Source organism: Trametes versicolor (genome assembly GCF_000271585.1).
Source record: "Trametes versicolor FP-101664 SS1 unplaced genomic scaffold TRAVEscaffold_3, whole genome shotgun sequence".
NCBI lineage: Eukaryota > Fungi > Basidiomycota > Agaricomycetes > Polyporales > Polyporaceae > Trametes > Trametes versicolor.
This window is the reverse complement of record NW_007360323.1, coordinates 2,800,538-2,823,493: the sequence shown is the minus strand read 5'-3', so window position 1 is coordinate 2,823,493 and position 22,956 is coordinate 2,800,538. Positions and strand designations below refer to the sequence as shown.

The 22,956-nt window shown below is 61.9% G+C and overlaps 6 protein-coding genes across 6 annotated transcripts; 3 read left to right on the top strand and 3 right to left on the bottom strand.

Moving 5' to 3' along the window:
- Positions 1-136: 136 nt before the first annotated feature.
- TRAVEDRAFT_117909 (uncharacterized protein) lies at positions 137-744 on the top strand (the record flags this gene model as incomplete). The annotated part of the gene is made up of 2 exons (XM_008037619.1): positions 137-400; positions 460-744. Coding segments are annotated over 2 exons (549 nt in total), but the record flags the coding sequence as incomplete, so codon positions are not given.
- A 655-nt stretch (positions 745-1,399) lies between these two features.
- On the top strand, positions 1,400-1,976 carry TRAVEDRAFT_115709 (uncharacterized protein; the record flags this gene model as incomplete). The annotated part of the gene is made up of 2 exons (XM_008037618.1): positions 1,400-1,667; positions 1,714-1,976. Coding segments are annotated over 2 exons (531 nt in total), but the record flags the coding sequence as incomplete, so codon positions are not given.
- Positions 1,977-2,704: 728 nt separating this feature from the next.
- On the top strand, positions 2,705-3,940 carry TRAVEDRAFT_44929 (uncharacterized protein; the record flags this gene model as incomplete). Its single annotated transcript, XM_008036895.1, has 1 exon — positions 2,705-3,940. One exon carries the CDS (start codon positions 2,705-2,707, stop codon positions 3,938-3,940), a length of 1,236 nt encoding a protein of 411 aa, XP_008035086.1.
- Positions 3,941-4,188: 248 nt separating this feature from the next.
- On the bottom strand, positions 4,189-9,263 carry TRAVEDRAFT_70293 (uncharacterized protein). Its single transcript, XM_008037617.1, has 11 exons — positions 9,072-9,263; positions 8,860-8,921; positions 8,303-8,776; positions 7,697-8,230; positions 7,567-7,623; positions 7,351-7,497; positions 5,555-7,280; positions 5,173-5,486; positions 4,973-5,104; positions 4,672-4,917; positions 4,189-4,602 (listed from the first exon to the last, which is right to left on the bottom strand). Exons 1-11 carry the CDS (start codon positions 9,124-9,126, stop codon positions 4,324-4,326), a joined length of 4,026 nt encoding a protein of 1,341 aa, XP_008035808.1. The 5' UTR covers positions 9,127-9,263; the 3' UTR covers positions 4,189-4,323.
- Positions 9,264-9,895: 632 nt separating this feature from the next.
- Positions 9,896-13,207, bottom strand: TRAVEDRAFT_70292 (uncharacterized protein; the record flags this gene model as incomplete). The annotated part of the gene is made up of 5 exons (XM_008037616.1): positions 9,896-11,104; positions 11,221-12,492; positions 12,552-12,627; positions 12,703-12,853; positions 12,906-13,207. The coding sequence occupies 5 exons, from the start codon at positions 13,205-13,207 to the stop codon at positions 11,037-11,039; spliced, it is 1,869 nt and encodes a 622-aa protein (XP_008035807.1). The 3' UTR covers positions 9,896-11,036.
- A 2,379-nt stretch (positions 13,208-15,586) lies between these two features.
- Positions 15,587-19,231, bottom strand: TRAVEDRAFT_163875 (Pkinase-domain-containing protein; the record flags this gene model as incomplete). Its single annotated transcript, XM_008037615.1, has 10 exons — positions 15,587-16,775; positions 17,404-17,545; positions 17,626-17,723; positions 17,797-17,885; positions 17,966-18,032; positions 18,104-18,213; positions 18,299-18,598; positions 18,653-18,764; positions 18,821-18,932; positions 18,975-19,231. The coding sequence occupies 10 exons, from the start codon at positions 19,229-19,231 to the stop codon at positions 16,542-16,544; spliced, it is 1,521 nt and encodes a 506-aa protein (XP_008035806.1). The 3' UTR covers positions 15,587-16,541.
- Between the last annotated feature and the right edge of the window lie 3,725 nt (positions 19,232-22,956).

Sequence of the window (22,956 nt, the reverse complement as noted above, 5' to 3'; positions counted from 1 at the left end):
TCCCTGGCAGCACGATCGTATAGCGCTTCGACACCCACGTTCAACATCATGGTACGCTCTAGTTATCTCAGGACCAGTGCGTTCAACGCCCTGACAGTAGTACACCTCATTGTCATAGGCCCAAGCCCCAACCTACCCGATCAGGGATTTCTTTGCCCAGTACCCCGATTTCATCTACGATCCAGATGCACCTTTCTTTGAAGAGTTCCAGCGGATGCAGAGAGTGCTGCACTGGCAAAGAGAGGAGAGGGACGCAGCTAGGGAAGAGCTGCGCAGCGCGATGGTCAAGCAATTTAACGACATGTACGGGACAAACGTGGACGACCTCGAGTCCTGGCAGCTCCTGTGCACCGCTCTAGGGATGAAACCCCCGCCCGCCGACGTCGAGACCTGCCAGAAGGTACGCAAAACAACTGCGCTATACGTATAGCATGATGCGGCGTGCTGAACTCCGCGCAGAAAGTGAAAGCGACTCACGTCAACCTGGTGGATTTCATCGAGGCGCCCCTCCTGGGGGAGTCCATCGAGACGTTCACATCAGAGCTTGCGCTCAGCGAGTACACGAAGCGGACGATGAAGTACTTTCCGCGATACGATGTCAACTCCGGGAGCCTCCTGCAGTTCTTACTTCGCCAGATCAAGAACCCATCCATGTACCGTCGTGGAGCCGACTCTACCCGTGGGGGTCGAGCAAGGGGTCGAGCGACCGCCCGTAGGGGCCGGGCGGCTGCCCCGCCGGCATAGTGAAGCAAACACTCAAGGACGACAAGGATCATACCGTAGGAGGTATGTGCCGTTACGTTCCGTCTGTCTTCTACGGCGTTAGGTCTCATGGGGTTTTAAAGCGGTCTCGATCTCACCGTAGATATGATGCATACTAGCGCTGCTAGCACATGTTATCAAATTCGTGAAACAGAGACAGCTAGGGCCATTCCATTTGTGTAGGGGGCTTCAGTCAGCGTCGAGAATGCGTGCGCAGAAGCTCCGGCGTGTCTGACACGGTGTTCGCGCCAGTCATCAAGAACCGACTTTAAGATACCTCACAGGGTTCGCGGGTGAGGAATGCCCCCTTTCGTGTCGTTCACGCGTGTAACCCGCGCGCAATGTGCGAGGCATGCATGAGAAATACATAACCGAGAGGGGCTCGACCCAACTTCTAGCGGACGTGCATCGTGATGGACAGAGTCGCTCTCATCGTCGCGCTGAGCTCGCAGGTCCTGCGAACAAGCAAAGCGCCGCTCTTTTCCAAAGTCTCTCGAGCCTCGTATCATCCGAGTCATCCCACCGCACATCCACTACGCCAACCCACTGAAGTGGAGGTATGTCCTAGTTGTTTCAGGCTGAGATCCTCCGCTGACGTCGCACCATTTCGTTATAGGCGGACCCTGTGAAAGTCCACCCAATCCAAGATTTCTTCGCGAACTACCCTGATTTCGAGTACAACTCGAAGGCACCTTTCCTCAGCGAGTTCAAACGGATGGGCAAGGACTTGGGTTGGAAAACAAAAGAGCGAGAGGCAGCGATGGACGATCTGCGCGATGCAATGGTCAAGCAGTTCAACGCCATGTACGGAACCAGGGTGGACGCCCTCGAGTCTTGGCGACTACTATGTTCCGCTCTGGGAATGAATCCCGCCCCGAAAGATATCAAGAAATGCCACAGGGTGAGTGGGAGCGACTTGGACAGACTATGCACTAAGGGGAGCGTAGAAAGTAATTTCGGCGCATGTCAACCTGGTCGATCTCATCGAGGCGCCACTTTCGGGGCAGTCTGTCCAGACGTTCGACTCGGAGATAGAGCTGAGCGCATACACGAAACCTTTGAGGAAGTATTTCCCCCGGAACAACGTGAACACGGGAAGCCTTCTGCGATACTTGCTCCGCCAGATCAAGAAACCGCACCCTCGCCGCCGCCGTGGTGATGGGAAGTCTCCCCGGAAGGCCACTGCCGGTAAGGCGACAACACTGCCGACGTAATGGAGCTCTGGCGCCAAGATATACATACATCAGTGTATCGTCGAAGGTATGTAAGGCCGTGTGTCGCCTGCACTGCACTGTACGGTATGGGATTCATGTCGTATTCGTTTGCTCGATACAGGCACTAGTATACATCGATACAGGAACTAGTTAACATGGTGCGGGGTGGCAACACAGTTCGGAAACGAAGTTAGAGACATTGGACCACCAGCCTAATCATCTCATAGACAGAATTGTAAATCATTTTTGGGAGTTTCGCGCGCATCTTGTATCCTGTTTGTGTCTCTGTACGGTTCTCTTCGAAAGTAGACGCCACTCGCGGGACCCCCGAAATGTCAAGTACATTTGACGAAAGGGGAAAGTGGCTGTGCATGCGAACAAGTTCAATCACATTCCAACCGAGTCTCCCACCCTTTCCAATCACGACCCCGTCGCCGTCCCTCCCACCACCAGCCTACCTCAAAACTTCCGTTGGGACCTGACAACTCAGAGCCATGTTGAATCTTGCTCCCAGAGACCGCTACACCGCTCTTCCCTCACGAGCTCGGTTTCGTGCGCGTAGTCAAGACGCTCGCCCCTCACTGCGACCTACGAAGGGCGGAGGCGCTTCTCGCGATGATCTACTTGGGAAACTTGTCGACTCAGTCACTGGCGAAGATAAAGCCATCCAATCTTTGCTGCATACCTTTGGCATGGATGATGAACATAACTTGGCGGCACAGGATTGGATGTCTCAAGTCGACCGGTCTGAACCGCGGCCCTCGACAAACGCTACCGTCAATGAGCCTTGGGCGGACAGTCTCGGAATTATGGACAAGAACCAGTACTTGCTGACGCCTATTCGGACGCGGTTGTTTCCGAAGGCTAGCCCGGGTGTCTTGAGGAACATCTTGCGAACTCCGTCCTTGCGCGCCTTCACTCCCGACCAATCCGTTCTGCCTGAGGATTCGTCTCTTCTCGGGCCACCTCTCCAGAGCATGATAGACGCTGCTTTAACTGAAGCTGCCGAGTCTTGGATCCGTTCGAAAGACACCTGCGACTCGGACGATTTACTCGCCAATGACCAGTCGGCTGCTTTCCCGCCGTGCCCCGGTTCTAGATTTCTGCTCCCCTCGCCGCCACCAAGCACCGAGCTGCCCTCCCTCGAGTCTTTCTGCCCGCCGGGTCCTGCCGCCGAGTCTTCACCGGCTAACCGTCTAGAATTCCACGACGCTAAGCGACGCTCGCCATCTTTGGACTCTCGCAGATCCTCCTCGCAGGGGCGCCGCTCGCCTTTCCTCGAGCTCATTCCATCTGGCCTTCGCGCAGCACCCTGCAGGCCTCTGCTCAACACCCGGCCCGCAGTCCACGACAAGTCCCCCGCGCTGTCATCGGTGCCTACCGCGCGTGCCGCCCGCGCGTCCGATCGCCGTGGCGCAGAGCACGCCCACCGTGGCCTCGCGTTCGGGGTCGTCCGGGACTTCCAACGCGTGCTGGACGAGCTGCAAGGTTTGGGGCACAATGCGTCAGCCAGCGTCGATGATCGTTCGGACGCCGAGCCGTTCGCCGTCGCACAGGCTCCGTCGCCTTCTTTGGACGCCAGCACTGCGTCCCGGGACTTGCTTTGTGGAGCACCTGCTAGGCGACCGCTCGATACCTCTATGGCGGCCACTCAGGCTCAGCGTGCACCGCTAACCGACAGGAAGGACGCTCCACCCAGACATCCCGCACCCGATAGCTTCCCTTCTGGTGGTACGCTTCTAGGACACATGGGCGACAGATCCCAGGCATATCGCCGCGCTTCGCAGGCTTCTTCCGCGCCGTCAACCCCTTGTAACGGGTTAGAAGATGAATTTATCAGCCTGCTCCTGAGCCAGGCTGCGGAGGAGGAGGCCCAGGCTGAGCTGCTCAGGACTGTCGCGGACCGACTGGGCAACATAGCAAACCGCAAGAGACACTTGGCGAGAACGATGACGACGAGATGATTATGATCCAGCGCTGCGACTGATCACTTCGCAGGTATGCCCAAAACATTGCGTCCGGTAATAGATGCGTAGATACAATCTGACGTGACCCGACTGTTATAGCAGTGAAACCTCTCAACCATCCTCAGACCCTGGGTACCCCAATCGCACTCTCCATATCACCGTCCACGGCCTCAAAGTTCACACGTACGATACCCTCATATTTTGTAGTCAGACAACAGTACTCGGAGATTCCACAAGAAGGATATAATTGTACGACTACAATAGTGCGGGCATAACGAACATACGGCAGAGCGTACGGTGCGACTGTCTTAATACTAAGGACGACATAAGGTACCTACCCACCACGAGCCAAGAATCCCCCGGATAACGAACGTGGCGGGCTAGGCCCCGGACCGACCTGGCGTGCTCAGCCGGCCGTCAATGCGCCTCATCTCCCTTTCCAGCTTTTCCATCGCAGACGGGCCGGATGCGTTAGCGGGACCCCGTGTTCCGTGCTTGTCAAACATGTACGCGAGCAGGTTCTTCTTCTCATCGGGCAGCCCGTCGAGCAGCGTGAAGAGGTGCGTCTCGTCACGGAGCACCATTTGGGCAGCGATGGTCGCCGCCGTCGCGGCCTCCCGCACGGCGATGGCGCTCGTGCCTGAACTCTCTGTCAGAGCCTGCGGACGGTCGCAATGTGAGCTTGGTGTGGCCGTGCACGCAGGGAGGGGGGCAGCGCCGGAACTCACCGAGATGAGCGTCGCCCGTAGTCGAGGCAGCTCCTCCTCGAGCACCTCCGCGGGCAGGCGGAGGAAGAACTTCCCGAGCGCGATCAGGCCAAATGCATAGGTCCCGTCTCTTATCTCCGTGGTCGCCGAAGGCGGCGGGGGCGCGTCCCGGAAGGCGCGCAGGCAGGCGTGCAGGGTCGTGAGCCCATACACGGGCTCTATGCGGCTCGTGAGCGTGTCCCGGAACAAGTTCGTCGCCTGCATCACCTGTGGAGGACGTAAGCACGGCGGCGGACGCAGGGTCCAAACGGACAGCACATACAGTCATCTGCGCGCAATATCTGATTTGCAGAAGCAGGCTGAAAATATCCGCTTCGCGGCCTTCGAGCAACGGCGCCTGGTTCTCCAGCATTTCCCACAGGACGATCAGCCCATACTCGAGTTCTTCGGCATTCTAATTGAATATGTGAGAACGCGCGCTATCTGCATTGAGTTCGGGGTCCGCCTCCGCATGGCGCTCACCTTGCGAGGGTCCAGGAACTTGACGAGCGCGGTGAAGAGGTGATCGAACAGCTTGTCCTGCGTCCAGTAATCCGTCTGGTGCGTCACCAGTGGCCGTGCCACGCCGTCCATAGGGGAGGGCGTGAGGGGGACGGCAAAGCCCGGGCTCACAGGTGAGAGCGGCTCGTGCGCAGGATTCTGCGCGCACAACCGCGCAAGCTTCTTCAGCACGGCAACGTCCGCGGACCCGTCTTCTAACGCCACGACGGACGCCTTCAGGGAGTCGTCCCTCTCAGGGCTCCCGGCGTCATCGACGGGCGCGGCCATCTTGAGCACTAGCAACATTGACCATCAGCACGCACGATCAGAACGCGAGACAGGCCCCGCAACCTGCGATACATACACGCCATCCGTTTCGCCCACCACTGGCCCGCCCTGTCGCGGCCGTCGACCATGTCGAACAGCGACGCCGTCTTGCCGTTGTGCGCCGGGCTGTCCTGGAACAGCGCCGCCTGCTGCATGATCGCCGCGCTGCGCTTGCTCACGGGCGTCCGCGGCGCCGGGGGCGCGGCAGCGCTCCTGCCGCCGCTCGCCCTGGCCCTGGCCTTTGAACCTTCGGTGTTCCGCAGCAGGAGCGACGCAGGAATCGGCGACGCGTGCGCGCCGTCCTCGTCCGGCTCGACGAGCTCGAGCAGGCGCTCCGCCGCGCTCTCCGCCTGCTCCGCGCGCGCGCGCATCGCGTCCTCGACGAGCGGCTGCGCGACGCCCGCGGGGGGCGAGCTTGTGCCTGTCGAGAGTGCGTTCGAGAAGCCCGGCTTCGAGCTCGTCGAGCGCTGCGAGTTCGAGCGCGGCGGGCGCGGCGGGTAGACCTCGTATGGCGTGGAAAACGATATGAGGTTCACAGACTCGTCTAGATCCATGTCCATGTCCGAATCGCTGTCCTCAGGGACGGGGATATTCGTTGCTAAAAGCAGCGATTCCTCCTCGCCGGACCCGGCGTAGTGGCGCAGCCCCGCCAAAGAGAGCGACTCGCGCTGCACAGGCACCGCCGGCTGCCCAAGCTTCTGGGGGCGTGGTGTTGGCGAAGCATAGCTGCCTGCCGAATTCGGCGGTGACGCTGGCAAGGCCGTTTCCACCGCTTTCCGGAATGTAGAGTTCGAGGTAGGCGGCGACGGGGTCAGCGTCGGCGACGTGAGGCGCCGCCGGAATGTTTGGTCCGATGTGGGCGACGGCGGCGAGGCGGGTAGTGGCTGTCGGGGCGGACTGCGGCCCGCCTGGCTCGGCACAGCCCCAGAGCTCGTCGACCGCGAGAGGGTCCCGGTGGACATTATCCGCGATCGCGGCGGCGACGAGCGCGAGACGGGCGACTGGGCGCGGACGCCCCCAGTCGAGCTGCTCGTGGAGAGCGAGGGTGAGGTGGCGCGTTTCGTCGGCGGGGACGTCGCGCGTATGGTGTGCGAGGTCGACGTCGCCTGGTGGCGGAGCGACGGCGGCGCGCTCGCGATCGCCTTCGCCTTGGCGCGGCTCGCCGCAATCGCCGCCGCCACGCTGCTCTTTTTGACCCGGGGCGGGGACGCCGCCACGGTCGGGACGGACGCGAGCAGGTCCGTCGAGGGACATGCCTTCTCGAGCTGCTTGCGGTAGGTCGTGTCGAGCGACTGCATGATCGCGGCGCCGCGCTCGACCCAGATGCGCTGGAACGTCCAGAAGAGGATGCGCGCGTTGTCGCGCACGCCCGCGTTCGGATCCCCGAGCGCCTTCCGGACGAACTTGTCCAGAGTCTCAATCGCACCCGACGCTTCGATGGTGTGCGTCGCGCGGGCGCTGTGGACCTCCAGGTACATCTTTACGTGAGCGACGGCGTATTGGCGCGTCTGAATCGCCTTGTCCTGGAGGACGTTCCAGAGGAGGGGTATTATCAGCTTCGGATGGACGGTGCTGTGCTGGATGAGGGTGGTCACGGTCGCCTGCGATGTCTGCGCGGTGATCTTCTTCGTCAGGTTCGCCATCCGGAGCAGATGCGTGAACATCAGCTCGCAGAACGGGTCCAGTGCGGGCCCTAGGGCGATAGCGAGTTCGCTGTACAGCGCACATGAATTTCCGGCAACCGTCGTCCGGAGGCTGGCGAGCTGGTCAGGGTGCGTTCGGGTACGCATTTGTCAGTTGGCCCGGTCGCTAGGGACGTGGGATGGACCGTACCGTTTTCAGCGACGCGTCCATGAATCCATTCTTCAAACCGTGCAGGAACGTATCGGGGTATCGCTCTAGCACGTCCCCCTTGAGCATACCGCGCACCCGTTGGATGGCTTGCTCGCGGGCGGACCAATTATGTTCAGACTCCTTGCCCTGCATGGAGAGTAAGCGGTGCGACCTAATGCCGGCATAGCTAAGCCTCCGGCTGTTGTGAGGACTTACCTCGAACGGCCTAAGCATCGAAGCGAACTCATTCTCCAAATCACGGCTCGAAGCAATCTAAGCCAAACCAGCGCAGAACGAGCCTCCAGTCACCGCACCGCACGAGAATAATCAAGACCGGAGTGCTCACGTAGACAGGCTTGACCTCTGTGCCCCCACCGGCGGCCGGCGGAGCCTCACCAGTGGGAGTCATGACCGCTGCGCGGCTCTGCGGCCGGGACATCTCGCGCACATTCCCCTGGCTCACTGTCCGGGAGACAGGCGCACCGCCCGCCCCACCCGCCGCTGCGCCACCCGGTCTTCTATTCAGCAGCGCGATGCTGGGCGGGACGTACTCCTTCGTCGGGCCCGCCCCATCGCCGTTCTCCGACCCGTTCTCGCTCCTCGGCCCAGGGGTGTTGGGCGTGCTCGCCCCGGCGAGCACCTTGTTGAGCACGCCGTCCACGATCGTCTTGCGCACGTTCTTCTTCGCCAGCTCCTTCTTGAGGTCCGCGCGGGCGGCGTCCGTGACCCCCGGGCCAGTGAAGAGCTCCACGACGGACTGCCGCGCGCACTCGCGCACCGCGCCGTCCGTGTCCTCCAGGGCGTCCACCAGGTGCGGCAAGTAAGGCCGCAGCGGGAACATATGATGCGTACGCCGGATGTGCACCAGGACGAGGATCGACTGCACACAAACACGCACCTAAGCACGCCATTCCCCTACAACACCCCACACCACAGCAAAAAGGACACGCACCTGCTCTCTCGCCCGCCACACCTTGCTCGCCAACCCGCCCTCCCGCAAGAACCGCTCAAATAGCTGCATCGGCGTCTCCGGGCCCTTCCCGTCCCGCGAGCTGCGCAAGCCCGAGCCCGCGCCCGCGCCCCCGCACCGGAAGGCGAACCCGCCCATGACGACGAGCGTCTCGCGCGCCTTGTCGCGCGCGCGCTCGCGGGCGTCGCCGAGGCGGTCGAGCACGCCCCCACCCGCGGGCATGAGCTGCGTGAGCACCTGGCGCATCGCGTGCGCGTCGATCGGGGACGCAGACGCGGACGACGTCGACGCGGCCGGGGAGGTGGACGAGCCGGGCAGCGGGATCTGCGCGGGCGGCCGCGTGACGACGAGCGGGATGAGCGGCGGGAGCGCGGAGAGCGTCGCGGTCGTGAGGTGTTGGTTGGGCGTGCGCAGGCACGCCTTCAGGGCTTGGATGAGCGCGTCTGGGTCTGCGATCTGTGCCGGGGGCGGTCGGTCAGTCTTTCTGTGTGGCTCTCTGCACTCCCGATCGTCATTCCAGGGTGAGACGCGACACGTACCTCGCAGCCCGCCTCGAATTCTGCCTGTAGCTTCGTGATCGCATCCACCCTCACGTCATTATCTGCTCTCGTCCGCCACGTTCATACGACACGGATTCAGACGCGACGAATTTGAGAGGCGCGCGTAAGAGCGCCACAAACGCGTAACCCAAGAGCAATGAGAGGCTCGCATCAGCACGACGCGTCGCAGCGGAAGTGGGAGACACACAGACCGTTCGATTTGCACTGGGCGACGAGCCGCACCACGGCATCATCGTCCTCCGCCATCGTGCGTTCAAATCTCTAGTAGGTTCCAGTTCCAATCAAGGCCTCGCAGTTACCAAGTCAAGTCAAGTCGGCCAGAGTCGGGTGTGTGTGTGTGGATGTGTAATGCGTCGTCAGCCAGTCTCGACGTGTACCGTCTCTCTCCAAGCGCAGAGGCAGCGCCGACAGCGGGACCGCGGGAAGCCAGGTAAAAGCCAGCGAGAAGAAACAGGAACGCAGCGTGCAAGTTCGCCTCGTGAGGATCGCGGACGTCGCTGCCAAACACACACTCGCGGAGTCCACATTCCGCCCAGCAGGCGCCCGCCCGCCCGTTCACCCACTCACGTAACGGTAACGCCGTCACCCCAGGCGTCACCAGCGCCTCTCTCAGCTTGTGTCACCCCGGACAATGTCGTCACGGGCGCCTGCGCAGGCGCATTTTGCTTCCGCGAGCGCGCGCCGATTGGCTGCACGAACGACGCGCTATCGAGGTGGCGAGGCCAGCGACGCGAGCCACTCCCGATCGTGCGCGCAGATCTGGGGCCCGGGGTCCGCCATGGCCAGACGCGCTAACCGCCGCTACCCGAGCCTAACCGCTAACCGTGGTCGCGCACTCGCGCCGGCTATAGTCTACATGCTTTTTCGCTATCGCGTTCACCCGGGCGCGACTCCGCGAGCACCGTTGGAGAGTGCGTGATAGCTGTTGCGCGTGCGCGCGATCGGAAGGCGAGAGGGAGGGTATATTTCTGGAGCGAGCTGTATCAAGGACACGATGCATATGTATATACGGGGGATTGCGGGCGAGGACCGGGGCGAGCGAGCGGGACGATGAGACGAGAGGAGACGTGAGCGGGGGCGGAGGTGTTACAGCGACGGGGCGGGCGACCGGAGGGGAAGGCAGTGTGGGGCGCGCCCCGGCGGGGAGAGGGCAACAAATACAGCTATTGGTCGAGAACGCGAAGAGTACTACACACGGAGAGAGCGACAAACGAACGGAAGAGCGACACAGCGAGCGCAGACACAAGACTATGAGACATGGTGTGGTGATAAAGATCCCAGCGAGAACGGAAACGTAAAGGGTGGACGCAACCGTTGCTAAACAGCAACGGCCGGTGCGGACGAAAGAGCGGTAAGCAGGAATGGGGTAACGAGCTGCGGGCACCGGGGAAGAGGAATGGGGCGGACGGCGAATAATAAACGGTGCGGGTCATCAGGCAAAGACCGACGATAGATGGATAGGGGGATGGACGGACGGGAGAAGAGAGTTCGTACAAGATGGTGCAACTGAGATGGAGGGGCAGCAGCGCAGGCACACTCGCCCACCACTCAGCAGCGACACAAAGAGAAGCGTCCGAGGCGCTCGCCATCAGAAAACGGCGACCAGAAAACACCGCACGACCAGCAAACGCCGCCCCGCACATCACCCCGTCAACCTGCCGCGGCGAACAGCAACGCACAGCAGCCACCATCCGGGCAATGGCAGAAGTCAATCGTTCGCACGATGACATCTAACCTTACACCCTTCGGCGATGCATGATGCTGACGGGGAAGGGCGTGACGATGATAGTCGCCGACCCTCCACCGCAAGGCCTCCCGCGCTGACGCCGGGCCCTGCGATCGTCCTGCACAGCCGTGCGGTTCCGTCACCGGGGTCCTTCTTCCTAATCCTCCGAAGCGACCGTCCGCGAAGTCCATCGACGTCCTGATAGAAGGTGAAGAGCGAGGGGGGGAGTAGTCGACCGGCGCACGAAGACGAGGCAAGCAGCGGCGCATGTAGTGAGGGGTCCGAGCCGAGTCCGAGACGTCTATGGGGGGCAAGGGGAGAGGGATGCAGGACATGAACGCATGGGTGGCATAGATAAAGTCCAAACGAGAGCCGAGTCCACTGGCGCGATGTCGTTGTATGCCCCCGCAATGCGAGGACGACGACGTTTTCAGAGCTGTTCCTTAGCGTATTGCGGGAGGTGTTCGTTCATCTGCACGTAGCCGTAGTCGGGTGAATCTGAGCGAAAGTTGTCAGCACGCGTCCGCACACCACTAGACGGCAGGGGCACTCCGTACATGTAACTGGGAGTGCGCACAACTGAGACCGTCATGTAGTGGAGCAGACTCACTCACATCGGGTGATATCCGCATCTCCCCCGCTCGGGCCATATCCGTCCCCTCCCGGTGTGTTCGCCGCCGAGCTGCTCGTGCTGAGCGACGACGCGCTCGTCGACGGCCGCACGCTCCGCTGACCAGGAAGACCGCCGTACATGCCGTGTCCGTGGCCACCGTGACCGCCGTCGTCGACCGCCGCGTACGCGAACTCCGCCTGCGAGGGGTTGAACGAGTACGAGTCGACGGAGGGCAGCTGGATCATGCTTCGCACACGAGGGATGCCGTTGCTACCGGAGTGATCGTCCGCAGGGTGAGGGGAGGTAGACGGGCGGTGCGAGGGGTGCTCGGTGTAGGGCGAGGGGTATGGCGACATCGCCTGGCTGTGCCGCCGCTCCCTGCGAATGCTCAACGACCCGTTGTTAGTCGAATAGGACTTCGACGACGGCGGACGCGACGACGATGGGCTCATCGGCCGATGGTGCCCAGACCCTGGCCGAGAGTAGTCGTGGTGCCCGAACTGGTGGGCGTTCGACTCCTCGTACGGCGTCGGGAGAGACGACATAGACGAGGCAGCCGAATAGCCAGACGTCGGTCGGCTGTCAGGGGAAACGGGAGTCGCACTCGGGTGGCTGCGACCCATCTGAGGGTATGAGGAGGTGTAGGTGTTGATCGCCGCAGGCTGGGGGCGGGTGGTAGAGTAGCTGCTGCCCATGTTGCTGCTGGGGTTCAGCAGACTGGAGAGCGAGCCGGAAGAGTGCGCGGCGGGCGACGCGCCCGTCGACGAAAACCAGCTAGGCTGCTGCTCAGAGTACTGGTACTGTGAGTTTGGCGAGGGGAGCATCATGGTTTCACGGCCAGCGCTAGAATAATTCATCGAACCAAAAGCAGACGGGGACTGGGTATCTTCAGAAGGGGTAACTGGGTGCAGGGTATGAGAGGAGTGGGAGTACATGCTGCCGTGCGAGGAAAGCGACGGCGGGTCGGAGGGCACGTTGAGAGGGGGGAGGGTGGAACGCGGGTAGCTAGTGCCCCATCCAGGGGCGCCAGGCTGGCTGAGCGGCGTGAAGGAGCCGGGGGCGGAGAATCCGCGCGCACGGCCACCTTTGTACGGAGATAAATCCCCTGAAGGCACTGAGAGCGGGACGGGACCCATACCGATAGCAGAGCGCGGTGGGGGAATTTGAGGCATCTCGTTCTCCCGCTTGCGCGGCTTCGGGAGGCGAGGAGGGACGCGACGCTTGAAGTTGGCGACGACCTCTGCGGGGGAGTGCCTGTTCAAAGTCGGGTGCGCTGCACTCCTCGCGTCAGTACAAGGTGGCGCAATGTCAGTCAGGAACCATGCGACGTACACCAAGTGCTCGCGTCAGGGTCGTCGATCGCGGGGTCAACGTTTCGGAGGTTGACCTTACGCATGAAGCCGTAGATCTTGAAATCAAGCATGTCAGGGTCGGCAGGAACTCGCGAAAAAAGGACGCGATGACGGTGGGGAAGCCGACTTACGTTTAATTGCCGGGAGAAGCTTGCAAAGCGCGACTGGCGGTAAACGCTGGGGAGAACGTGAAGGGCGAGCTGCTCTGGCCGCTCGACGATGATGTGCTCGCCCGCGGGATCCCAGCGGATCATGTGGTGGTTCTCGGGCCTCTCGAGGAGCCTTGATTGAAGGTGAGTGAATAAGCGCGCGCATATAGCAGGACGCGACGTACGCGTAGAGCTTGGTGAGGAACGTCGCCTGGGGCTTTGCAGGCTGCTGCTGGGGCGTGCCCTCTTGTTTTGGGACGGAGCCATTGTCCTCCTGCTTGGGAGACTGGGACTCGCGCTGTGGTGATTGGGAGTGCGCGTCGTGGGCGCTCTGGGAGTCGGAGATTGTGGACTGCTGGGAGGGGAGGAGCTGCGAGGAGTAGGAGGCGACGTTGGAGGAGGTCGAGAGCTGGTACGGCTGGTCTGCGCGCTGCTGGTAGGCGGGGCGCGTAGTGTACGCGGACTGGGGGTAGAGGTCTGCGGACATGGCGGGCAGGGGAGGAAGGGGAAGGGGTGGAGGAGATGAAGGGCACGAGGCAGAAGGAGGAAGGCGGGACTTCTGAGCGTTCTTGACCGAAGGCGGGGCAGCCCAGGCGAAGGGGAGGGCCGGGCTGGACGAGTGGTGGGAGGCGACGCGACTGGAGGGGCAGGAGACCCAACACTTTTAGGGCAGATCCAGCGCAGAGCAAAGCATTCGATGCCCCCGCAGAAAAGGAAGGCGGCCAGCGAGCGGTGGACTTAAGTTTCCTGGACCGACCCGGTCATCAACTGGCGCAGTCCCTGGGGTCCGGGGCAGTCACACAGGCATCGAATAGAGTTCGCTGCCAGTCACCGTCCCAAAGCGTGCCGTCCCCCCGTCGCCGTCTTTCTCGAATCAGGCAGGCGACGGATCCAGTCAGAGCGTCTGATCGAACAAGCCCGTCTAAATCCGGCGAGCCCACTCGGCACTTTCCTCTCCGCATGCCGTACGGACTCCATTCCTGCTGACACACGGTGCTCGCGATGGCAAGGCCCCTGCCCTCTGTGCGTCCTCGCCGTCTGCCAGCGCACCAGACCCGAGTGCAGACGCGGGCGAGCCCGGCAGCTCGGCAGCCCCAGCGGCGCATTTGATTGGGCGATCGCTATTCGAGGGTGCCCCCCAAGCTTCACGGGCTCTCACGATCGCCCGCGAGACTAGTCCATTCTCGGCACCCGTCCTCCCCGATCACCTGTGTCCGGCCTGCACAGCTTTGGGCAGAGCGCCGCCGTCCCCACTCGCCCAGTCGACAGCCACTCCCTCCCAGTGCCCGGCCCAGGGCCGCTGCCCGCGCTGTCCTCGCGCGCCCTCCCCAGGCCCATCCGACGCGAGCCACTCGCGAGCCCAACGAGCACGCGCACACGTCCCTCGGCTACTCGCCTGCCCACCCGCGAGCACGACGCGCGACGTCCGCGCGCGCAGACGTCATCGTCATCCTTCCCAGTCACTTAGCCTGCAGCCTCGCGCCCCCGCCGCGCTGCCCAATCTCCAGCCCCGCCCGAGAACCTCGCGCAGAGAACCCGGCGTGCCTCTCGTTACCCCCTCGCTTCTTGCGCCACAATGCCTTCGCCCCCTCCCCCACGTTCTTCTCCATCTCGCCTCCTCCGCCGCGTGCTCGCGACCCCTCCCTAATCCGGCCTCCCGCTGAGCCCGCCCCATTCTCCGCCTCGTCTCCGCCCCGGCGCGCGCCCACCGGGCCATTGAAAATCTTATGGACACCCCCGGACTCGGACGCTGTAGCAGCAACGTTGGCACTGCTCATCTCCACGTCCCCGGCGGACGCCCGCCTGCCAATGCCAATTGTTCATCGCACCACCACCCCCTCTGATCTGATCGACCGGGCACTGGCAGCCTCGACACGCAGGGCCGCGCGCCTCGATAGTGGCTGCCACCTGTCCACCGCTCCCAGCCCTCCGTACCGCCGGCATGATATGCCCTGCTGCGGGCCTGCGGGGGCATTAGCGGCACACTGGACGCAGACGCAGACGCAACCTTGAATATGAAGTGTACCCCGCCTTGCCCCGCGCGCCAGCGCCCGCAGCCACAGCCCAGTGAGCCCGGTGCACGCAGGCATTCAGTCGCGATCAAACTCTACGGTGCGCATGCACACCTTACGGCCGCCCTTGCAATAGCGAGCATCAGGCATGCCCCCTCCGCGGCCGGGGTCGAGCGCAAACGCCGGAGATAGCGATACGCACAGCTCCGATCGCGCTCTGAGAAGCCAGAACGCTCCCCGCACCCCCCGCTCAGCCGCAAACTCAGACCCCGACCCCGCGCGCGCTACGGACAAGCAATTGCATGTCGCCCGTGGAAGTCGACATCTTCGCAGGCGCGCCCCGCGGCCGCACTAGCGTCGCTGCGAAGCACAGAAGTGCGCCTAGCGAAAATGAAAAGAACGCCAGCCCCGCCGCCGCACGCTGATGGCCATATTCGAATTCAAATCTCGCAGATTTGGGCCGCGGAGTATGTCACTGATGGAGGGCAACGCAACCGGCGGTGAGTGCGGGCTTCCCCCGCCCACTCTCCGCGCGGTTGCTGCACACCGCATCCCGCACATGGCCATGGCGCAATTTGCGAGCAAGGCTTAGGCTTAGGCACATCGAAGGGACTCGGACAGGGGGCAGGGTTCTCCGAAACATGTATCCAGGAAACAGAGACGACAGATTATCCGGGCCCAGGTCGTATCCTATGCTAGATGGGTGATGGTGGTGACAGTCTATGGCGGAAGGAAGGAAAGGGGGCGGGGGCGGAGAGTAGCGAAGCGCAGAAGGACGAGCGGGCGAGCCGGATCCGCCGTGTGGGTGTTTTGTGGGGGTGAAAGGAACGAGGGTGGGGCAGGGGCGGGGGTAGCACGGGATTGAGATGTACAGGGTAAAGGCGAGCAAGTCGGCGGCGGGTAGTAGTTTGAATTTATCGGTACGGTATGGATACGGGTTGGGTGTGCGTGCGTGCGTGGTGGGGAGGGGAGCGAGTAAGTATATGAAGCGAGGACCTATGTGCGCGAGCGGGCGGATGGATGTGGTGTGATGGTACAATGGCGGTGACGAGACGAACGGAGAACGAGTGGACGACGCAGAGAGAAAAGGGGGATGGGTAACAGAGGGGAGGAGGTATGGGAGGTATGCAAGGAACACGGCGGACAGGTATCCAACGACCGCAGACCAAGAAACACCAGGGCCAGTCACGCCAACGGAGGCCCCAGGTACGCGGACGCGAAGACCCCCGGGGCCTCTGCGGCGGACGACAATCTAACCCAACGTGAACAAACAATGGTGCGTCGGAAAAACAAAGGGGCGGGCAGATATACACAATAAGTGACAGCGACAGCCTGGAGCGAGAGCATGGTGCAGGACAATAAGCGTTCGGGCAATGGAGAGCGGACTGTCCGTTGTGGGCGCGTGTGGGCGACCGTGCCGTCCCGCGGGGTAAGTCCGAGGCGGCGAATGGCGAGGCGAGGCACAAAGCAGGTTCCGAGCCGGGCGGAGTCGAACAAGGGGCAGAGAGGGGGTGACGAGGGTGGAGCGGCGATGTCGAGCACACCGAGCACATCGGAAAGGGAGAGGTGGTCGCGATCGTAACAAGACCAGCAGTCCGATCCCGTCCCGGTAACCACGCGCGGGTGCGATCGACTACGTTGACCATCGACCATCGACCAAGGCCGACGTATGGATGAGCCTGAAGTCGATCGTGAAGCGTGCCAATGTGCCCGGTGCTAGACCCGCCGGCGTCCAACACACTCTACCTTTCCTCTACAACCAACTTACACCTACACCCCGTGACCCCCCACACGCATACAGGGACGGGCTCAGCTCTCCCCGTCATACTGCAGGGTGATACTCGAGAACGCGCTGAACTCGTCCACGCCCTGCGGCGACGGCTCAAGCCCGTCGTCACCGCCCAGGCCGGGGGTACCGGGGACGCTGGAGCCCGCGACGCCCTTGATGTTCGACGAGCTCTGCTTCTCGAGTTGGAGCGACATCGACTCGTGCATCTGCCGGAAGTTCACTGCGTCGATCCCGTTTGAGGCCGTGGGCACGATCTGTGGATGTGGAGCAGCGCCGGTGCGGTGCAGGACACACAGACACACAGGAGGCAGCAGCGCATAGAGGGGCAGATCATCAGCATACTGTCTTTGCACCGGAAAGATGGACGCGGACGCGGAGACACAGGACGCGGCGGTGACGGCGAAGATCGCTCGCGCGGAGAATCAGCTGTTCTGTTTGGGCGGCCGCCGGTATTATGGCATGCACAGGAAGGCCATAACGTACCCCGCGCGCAGCAGACGACGCAGCGCGCCAGATGGCGATGCGGAATCTCATGTCGACCCCGAAAGCGAATCGCGATCGCTCAGCAGCCCCGTCGGCGGATCTTCCCCCTCGGCAGTCTGAGCTGCACGGCAGACGTGGGATCTCCGAAAAGCCCAGCGCACCGCGACGGCGTAGCCGACGAGCACAAGGCTATCAGACGCTCTTCTAAACGACCATGGCCGAGCCAATGGGTCGCCGCGACGCGTGCACCCTGAAAACAGCGCCCGGAGGAGGCCCAAACCGGGTGTGGCATGTGCGCGCCGTACCCACGCCCACGCGCATCCGCCGCGGACAAGCAGGGGCGGCGCGCATTTACTCGCCGGATTTGTGGAGCCAGGGTGAGGAGACAGGGTGACTTACCGGAGGCTGCGTGTTCCGCAGAAGACCCCAATTAATTTTGGCGAACCACTTGTGCTGCTTGACCTCCGAGGCGCCGCTCTTGCTGCCCAGGCGGGTCCATTCTCGTTTATCGAGCAGACGCGTGATAACGTCCTTGCCGGCGCTGAATTAGGACGTAATACGACGAGTCACGGTGCAGTGAGCGACGTAGCGTGAGAGGGCAGTAGCGCGAAACGTGCTTACTGCGACACCTTGGGCGTGTCCCGGAAATGAACGGGTAGGTTCAATATGTTATGGAACGTGTCGTTCCGCTCGGCGCCCTTGAATGGGGTCGTAGCATACTGCAAGTGCGGTACGTCAGAACGTGAGAACAAGCCAGCCGCGCACACGTAGGCCAGAGTACGCAATGCTTACAATCATCTCGTAGATCAAGATTCCGAGCGTCCACCAGTCAACGGCGGAGGTATGGCCAGACGTCTGAATGACCTCGGGAGCGATGTACTCTGTTGACGAACAACGCAACGCCACAGCATCAGTGCACCGCTCTTGGGCCGCACGGATCGAGTGGCGCAAAGAAGCTCACCCTCTGTTCCTACAAAGGAGTTTGTCCGGAAGTCAGCCGTACACGAGCGGGTATCGATCAAGGGTATCTGTGACAGGGGAGCAGGGCGACGTTCGATCAGCACAGCGCGGTGACATGTCAGGGAAGACAGGAGCTCACCCCATTCTCCTCCTGGTGTATCATCGCGGGCCGGCCTCCACGCTCGCTCGACTGTTTCGCCAGGTCGAAGTCCGATAACATAATATGCCCAGATTGGTGTAGTAGGATATCTGGACGGCCGCGGGTCAATATGCGCCGTAAAACAACGTTCGCGGGAGCCCCGCACCGCGAGGCTGCCGCGACCGACACACGTACTTTCTGGCTTCAGGTCCCGGTATATGAATCCCATTAAGTGCAGGTACTCCAGCGCCGCGGTCACCTCCGCCGCGTAAAACCGCGCGGCGTCCTCGGAAAGACACTTTCCAGGCCGGGACTGCAGCGCGCGGAAAAACTCGCCGCCCATGCAGTACTCCATGCAGAAATACAGGTAGTTCTCCGATTGGAACGAGTGGTATAGCGTGACGATGAACGGGTGGTTTGCGGTCGCCAGGATCTCTTGCTCCGTCAGGGCGCGCTTGATCTTTTTCCGCTCGATCATCTCCTTCTTCGAGAGGACTGCATTCCTCGTTCAGGGTGTTTCAGTGCATCGGCGGCCATATAACGGCGCACCTTTCATGGCGAAGAGCTTGCTTGTCTTCTTCTCCCGGACGAGATACACCTTCCCGACATCGCCTCTTCCCAGCATTTTGATCTTGTGGAAGCTAGCCGGACCCACTTCCACCTACGCGCGCACTCGTCAAGGGACGTTATGCGGAGGAACTGAAGAACTCGGCTTACCGACTTGATCTTTATAGAATGGCTCGAGTACGTCCTTCGGAACGCGATCTTCCCCGGCCCCTCTGATGTTTGCGTGTTGGTGACCCGATCCTTGGTCTTGAGCGCGTTCGTGCTCGCAGACCGCATCCCGCGCGTAGGCGCCCCGCGCGATGACGCAGACGAGAGGGTCTCCATGGAAGTCGTGCCCTGTTCGCTCGCATCATTCGCCGAGTGGGGCATCGGCGACATGGTGTCGCCAGGGGATAGTAAGCCATTCTTTGTCGTGGCGCCGTTCGAGCGGGAGCTAAGCGAGAACAGACCCTTGGCGTTCGGCGCTGACGCGACGCGACGGATAAATCGCGACGCGCCAGCACCGATGGCCTTCGGCGAGAGCGGACCGGTGCGCGTCGGGGTGGAGGGAGTCGGCGGCATGAAGGAGAGCTGTGAGGAGTTCGTGGTGTGAGACGCCTTACGCCCGAGGTTGCGCTGCTTCTCGGACCGCTTCTTGGACCGCGCGTTGTCTGTGCTCGGCGATGGGTCCGCATCGGAGGAGGGCGTATTCTGGTAATACTCTGACGCGCTCGGGGCTCCCCGAGGAACCTGGTTGGGCATAGATGGATTTGAGTCGCTGGACAGGGTATTCGAGGAGTTGTAAGAAGACCGCCGATCCGGCGACGCGTGCAGGGTCGGAATGGAAGGCGCGGCGCTGGTGAGGGGCGTGAACGCGCTCTGCGGAGAAGAGGCGTGGATTGCGCTGGTGTCGAGAGTCAAGGAGGAGGGAGTGGCCTTCTTGGCGGACTGACTGCCTAGCCTGAAGAGGGACTTCCATGCCGACTGGCTCGGACTCGTAGGCGAAAGCGGATGGACGGGAAGGGCCTGATGAGGGGGCATAACGGGGCTCAGGTTCTCGGAGTGGGGACTTGAGTGGACCATGGCTGGCAAGGGAGCGAAGGACGTCGCGCCGTTCGGGAGACGAGATCCAGGCACGGATGGCAGAGGGCGGAGTACAAGCACGAGCAGCTGCGGGTCAGTCGGGAAGGGACTTGCGGGCGCAGACAGGCAGGCGCAGGGGTCGTCGACGGCGGGGATGGGGGAGAAGAGGGAGAGCTTGTCCAGCGGAACAGGTCGCTCGTTGCTGCCGCAGAGTCGCTTACTGCAGAGCTTGCAAATGAAAGCGCGCTAAGCCGCCCGTGTTCGCTGCTTATTACTCTCCTTACCCGCCTTGTTACTATTACATCAGCTCCTTTTACGGCAACATCCACCGCGCCCGCCACGGTCTAGCCCGATCACTAATCCCAAGCCTCTCCTTGTTATGCGGCTATGTACACCTCTCCAGTACCTTCCAGTACCACACGATCTGGACACTCTCAGCTGAGGCCAACGGCTCGCTGTACTCGTGAGCTGGTCTGAATGCCCTGTGAGTTTCTGGACACGATTCATAGAATACGCTGAGCGCAACGCCCATGCGGGGGTATCCGTTTAGCCGTCATAACCTTCAGAAAATTGAAACGGCCGGCGCACGCTTATCAGGCACGGCAATTATGGTCATGGAACATTCGTGCTAAGCCTGGTCCGCTGCTGCTCCGCGCACTTCGCTGGCTTCTAGCTGTTACCTGTATGAGGAGAAGCACATACACAAGGACAACTCCTCCCGCTCCAGGTTCTTCCATGCCACAACCCAAGCGAGCACTACGCTCTCCTGGTCAGTCCACCACTGCGCCAACTTACAGAGACTATTCGGCTCGGACCGAGTTATGTGGCCCGAACCTGAGTGAGCATATGGAACCTATCATCGAGCAGCTGACAAAGGAGGCATAGTCAAGGCGACTTGCAGTTATGTTCGTCCAACATTCTCTCATCCTTTCGGCGGTCACCGACGTGCCTTGATCTTTCAGATGGTGGCATGCTGACTACGCCCGAGCGGGCCTGGCTGCGGGCTAGCACGGTGAACAACGCAACCAGCGGGCTATAGGGCGCGCGATTTAGTCTTTGTTGAACAAACATCTCGGTCCTCGGACGAAATCCTGGCAAGGTTCAAGGTTCAGAGGCTGCTGCTCATTGTATGTAACCATGCGTCCTGATCTGATGTGCATCGCGCGGCGGCCGTGTCATGTGTGCGGGTGCGAACAAGACCTGCTATAACGCCCGGCGACGCCCCGGCCGCGGCCTGCTGCCTGCAGCTGGTTCTGTTCTGCCAATCCCGACAGACCGCATACGCACATCTTCGCTCTTCGCGCCACCGGACGAGCGAAGGGCCCGTGCACAGCGCCGCTTCCCAGGAGCCGGCAGAAGGATGAAGAGGAAGCGGAAGAGAGGCGCAATAACAGGAGGAAGAGGAAGCGCAAGAGCTCACCGTATGCTCATCGTTCATTCGCGGCGTTAGGCTCGCCATACAAGGCCCATCTCGAATCCAATTGCAAGATTTCTGATTGAGCTTGCGTGACTGATACGACCCAGCGCCCGCGTCCGAGTCCGAGGCTCCTGTCTTCTGCGCCTCTGCGCAGACATCCCCTCTCCCAAACGCGTTGCACGGCGCGGCGCGGCGATGCGCGTGCGAACGCTGGCAGATGAAAGAAAGGCGGTCGCCGTTCTGTTAGCAGCCACCTGCGGGTCTGATCATCCAACAGCGCGGAAATGAGTGGCGCGCCCGATGGCCCCCGTCCGCCCAGAAGATGGCAGACGCCAGAGCGTGAGCCCAGATGGTGCGGAGGCAGAATCCTCGGAAGCCCCACCCCATAATGATACTGTACCCCGCACACCGCTCCTCGAGCGTAACGCGGGCCGTGACGGTGCATATGGCGCGGGCAGACAGGGTGATGGTCCCACTGCATGGCTCTAATGCGGCCGAACATATCATGATGATGCCTGTGCGCCGTGCGAGGACAGGTCAGAGGAACACCCCCGTTGACCGTATCGCCCCCCTAATCACGGGCGTGCATGACAGTCAGTGAAGTGCCGTTGCACACCGTGTGGGACGTCGAGCGGGACATCATCATCGCCATCGGCCTGCCGTGCATCCGCCAGCGTGATTGAGGCCGCTCTCCGAACAGGAGGTCTGCGTGGACCTTGGCGTGGACGTGGGCAATATCCGACCCGGTGCCACAAGGACGATCAGTCCGGTTTTGGTCGTTCGTATGGCGCGCTGACGGCTTGACGGGTTGTGAGAATGCTGCGCTGCTTCCGGAGAGAGGCCCTCCGAATGTGCGACGCGCGGGAAGTGCCGCGCGCGCTGACGTCTCCATTTCCACAGAGAGGGAGCCTTGCGGGGGAAGCACACCTTCAAGAACGAACGTCCGCCAAGCATGCTCCGACCACGATTTGGAAGGCGCGGGAGTGCCGGCGGATCGAGGAGATACCGGGGATTAGCTACGCTCGCTGACAGGACGCAAACCACACCTGGCAATAGGATACAACTTGGGGGCGGGAGACACGTCGGCGCGACGGACAGAAAGCGGAGAACTGTTCCTGGCTGGTGGGGCGCCCGCGGACGGACTCAGGGATGGGAGCGCGATTGCCGTGTAGTACGCCGACGCATGGAAGGCTGTCAGTGGAGCTAGCGCGACACCAGGCCTGCATGCCATGTCTGAGATGTGGCCTGGATCTGTCAGACTGTGCCGCCGGCGCGCAGAACCTGCATGATGCACTCACCGTCGCCTCCCCCGGCCAGTCGGAGTGGTGATATCGCACCCTGTCGTCCTCTACCCGAGGTCGGTTTCGCGAATTCGGACATGCCCATAGAAGGATCGTCTCGTGCGACCTGTCAAATACGTCGTATAGAGCCGACCTCGGTAAGGCTATTCCAGTAGCTTTCGGATTAATCGCGTGCCTCGAAATCTACGAGAAGGTAGTCAGCGCACGAGCTAAGGATAGCAGCATAGAGTACGCTGATAGCAGGTGTCATGCACACAGACGGACCTTTAACGCCCGACATGTACTTACTCCAACGTCCACGTAAACGAAGTGCGTTGATATTGGAGCACAACAGCATCCGCTGCGCCCGAGCCGTCCGGGGCCCAGTTCTTCGGCTGACATGGACATGGACGGGGAGCCCGAAATGACATGGCGTTTGGCTAAGTGCTCGACGTCGACAGGCCGAGGGCTCGGAGCGACCATCTCCCGCTGACGTTTTCATGGGCCCCGCACCCCGGGCGATCCAG

Excerpts from the sequence above, each read along its gene's own strand:
- TRAVEDRAFT_70293 (XM_008037617.1), bottom strand. The coding sequence starts at position 9,126 with ATGGCGGAGGACGATGATGCCGTGGTGCGGCTCGTCGCCCAGTGCAAA. Across the intron at positions 7,624-7,696 it reads CAGAGGTCAAGCCTGTCTAC|ATTGCTTCGAGCCGTGATTT; the intron begins GTGAGCACTCCG and ends GGTTTGGCTTAG. Across the intron at positions 7,281-7,350 it reads TGGACGCGTCGCTGAAAACG|CTCGCCAGCCTCCGGACGAC; the intron begins GTACGGTCCATC and ends CACCCTGACCAG.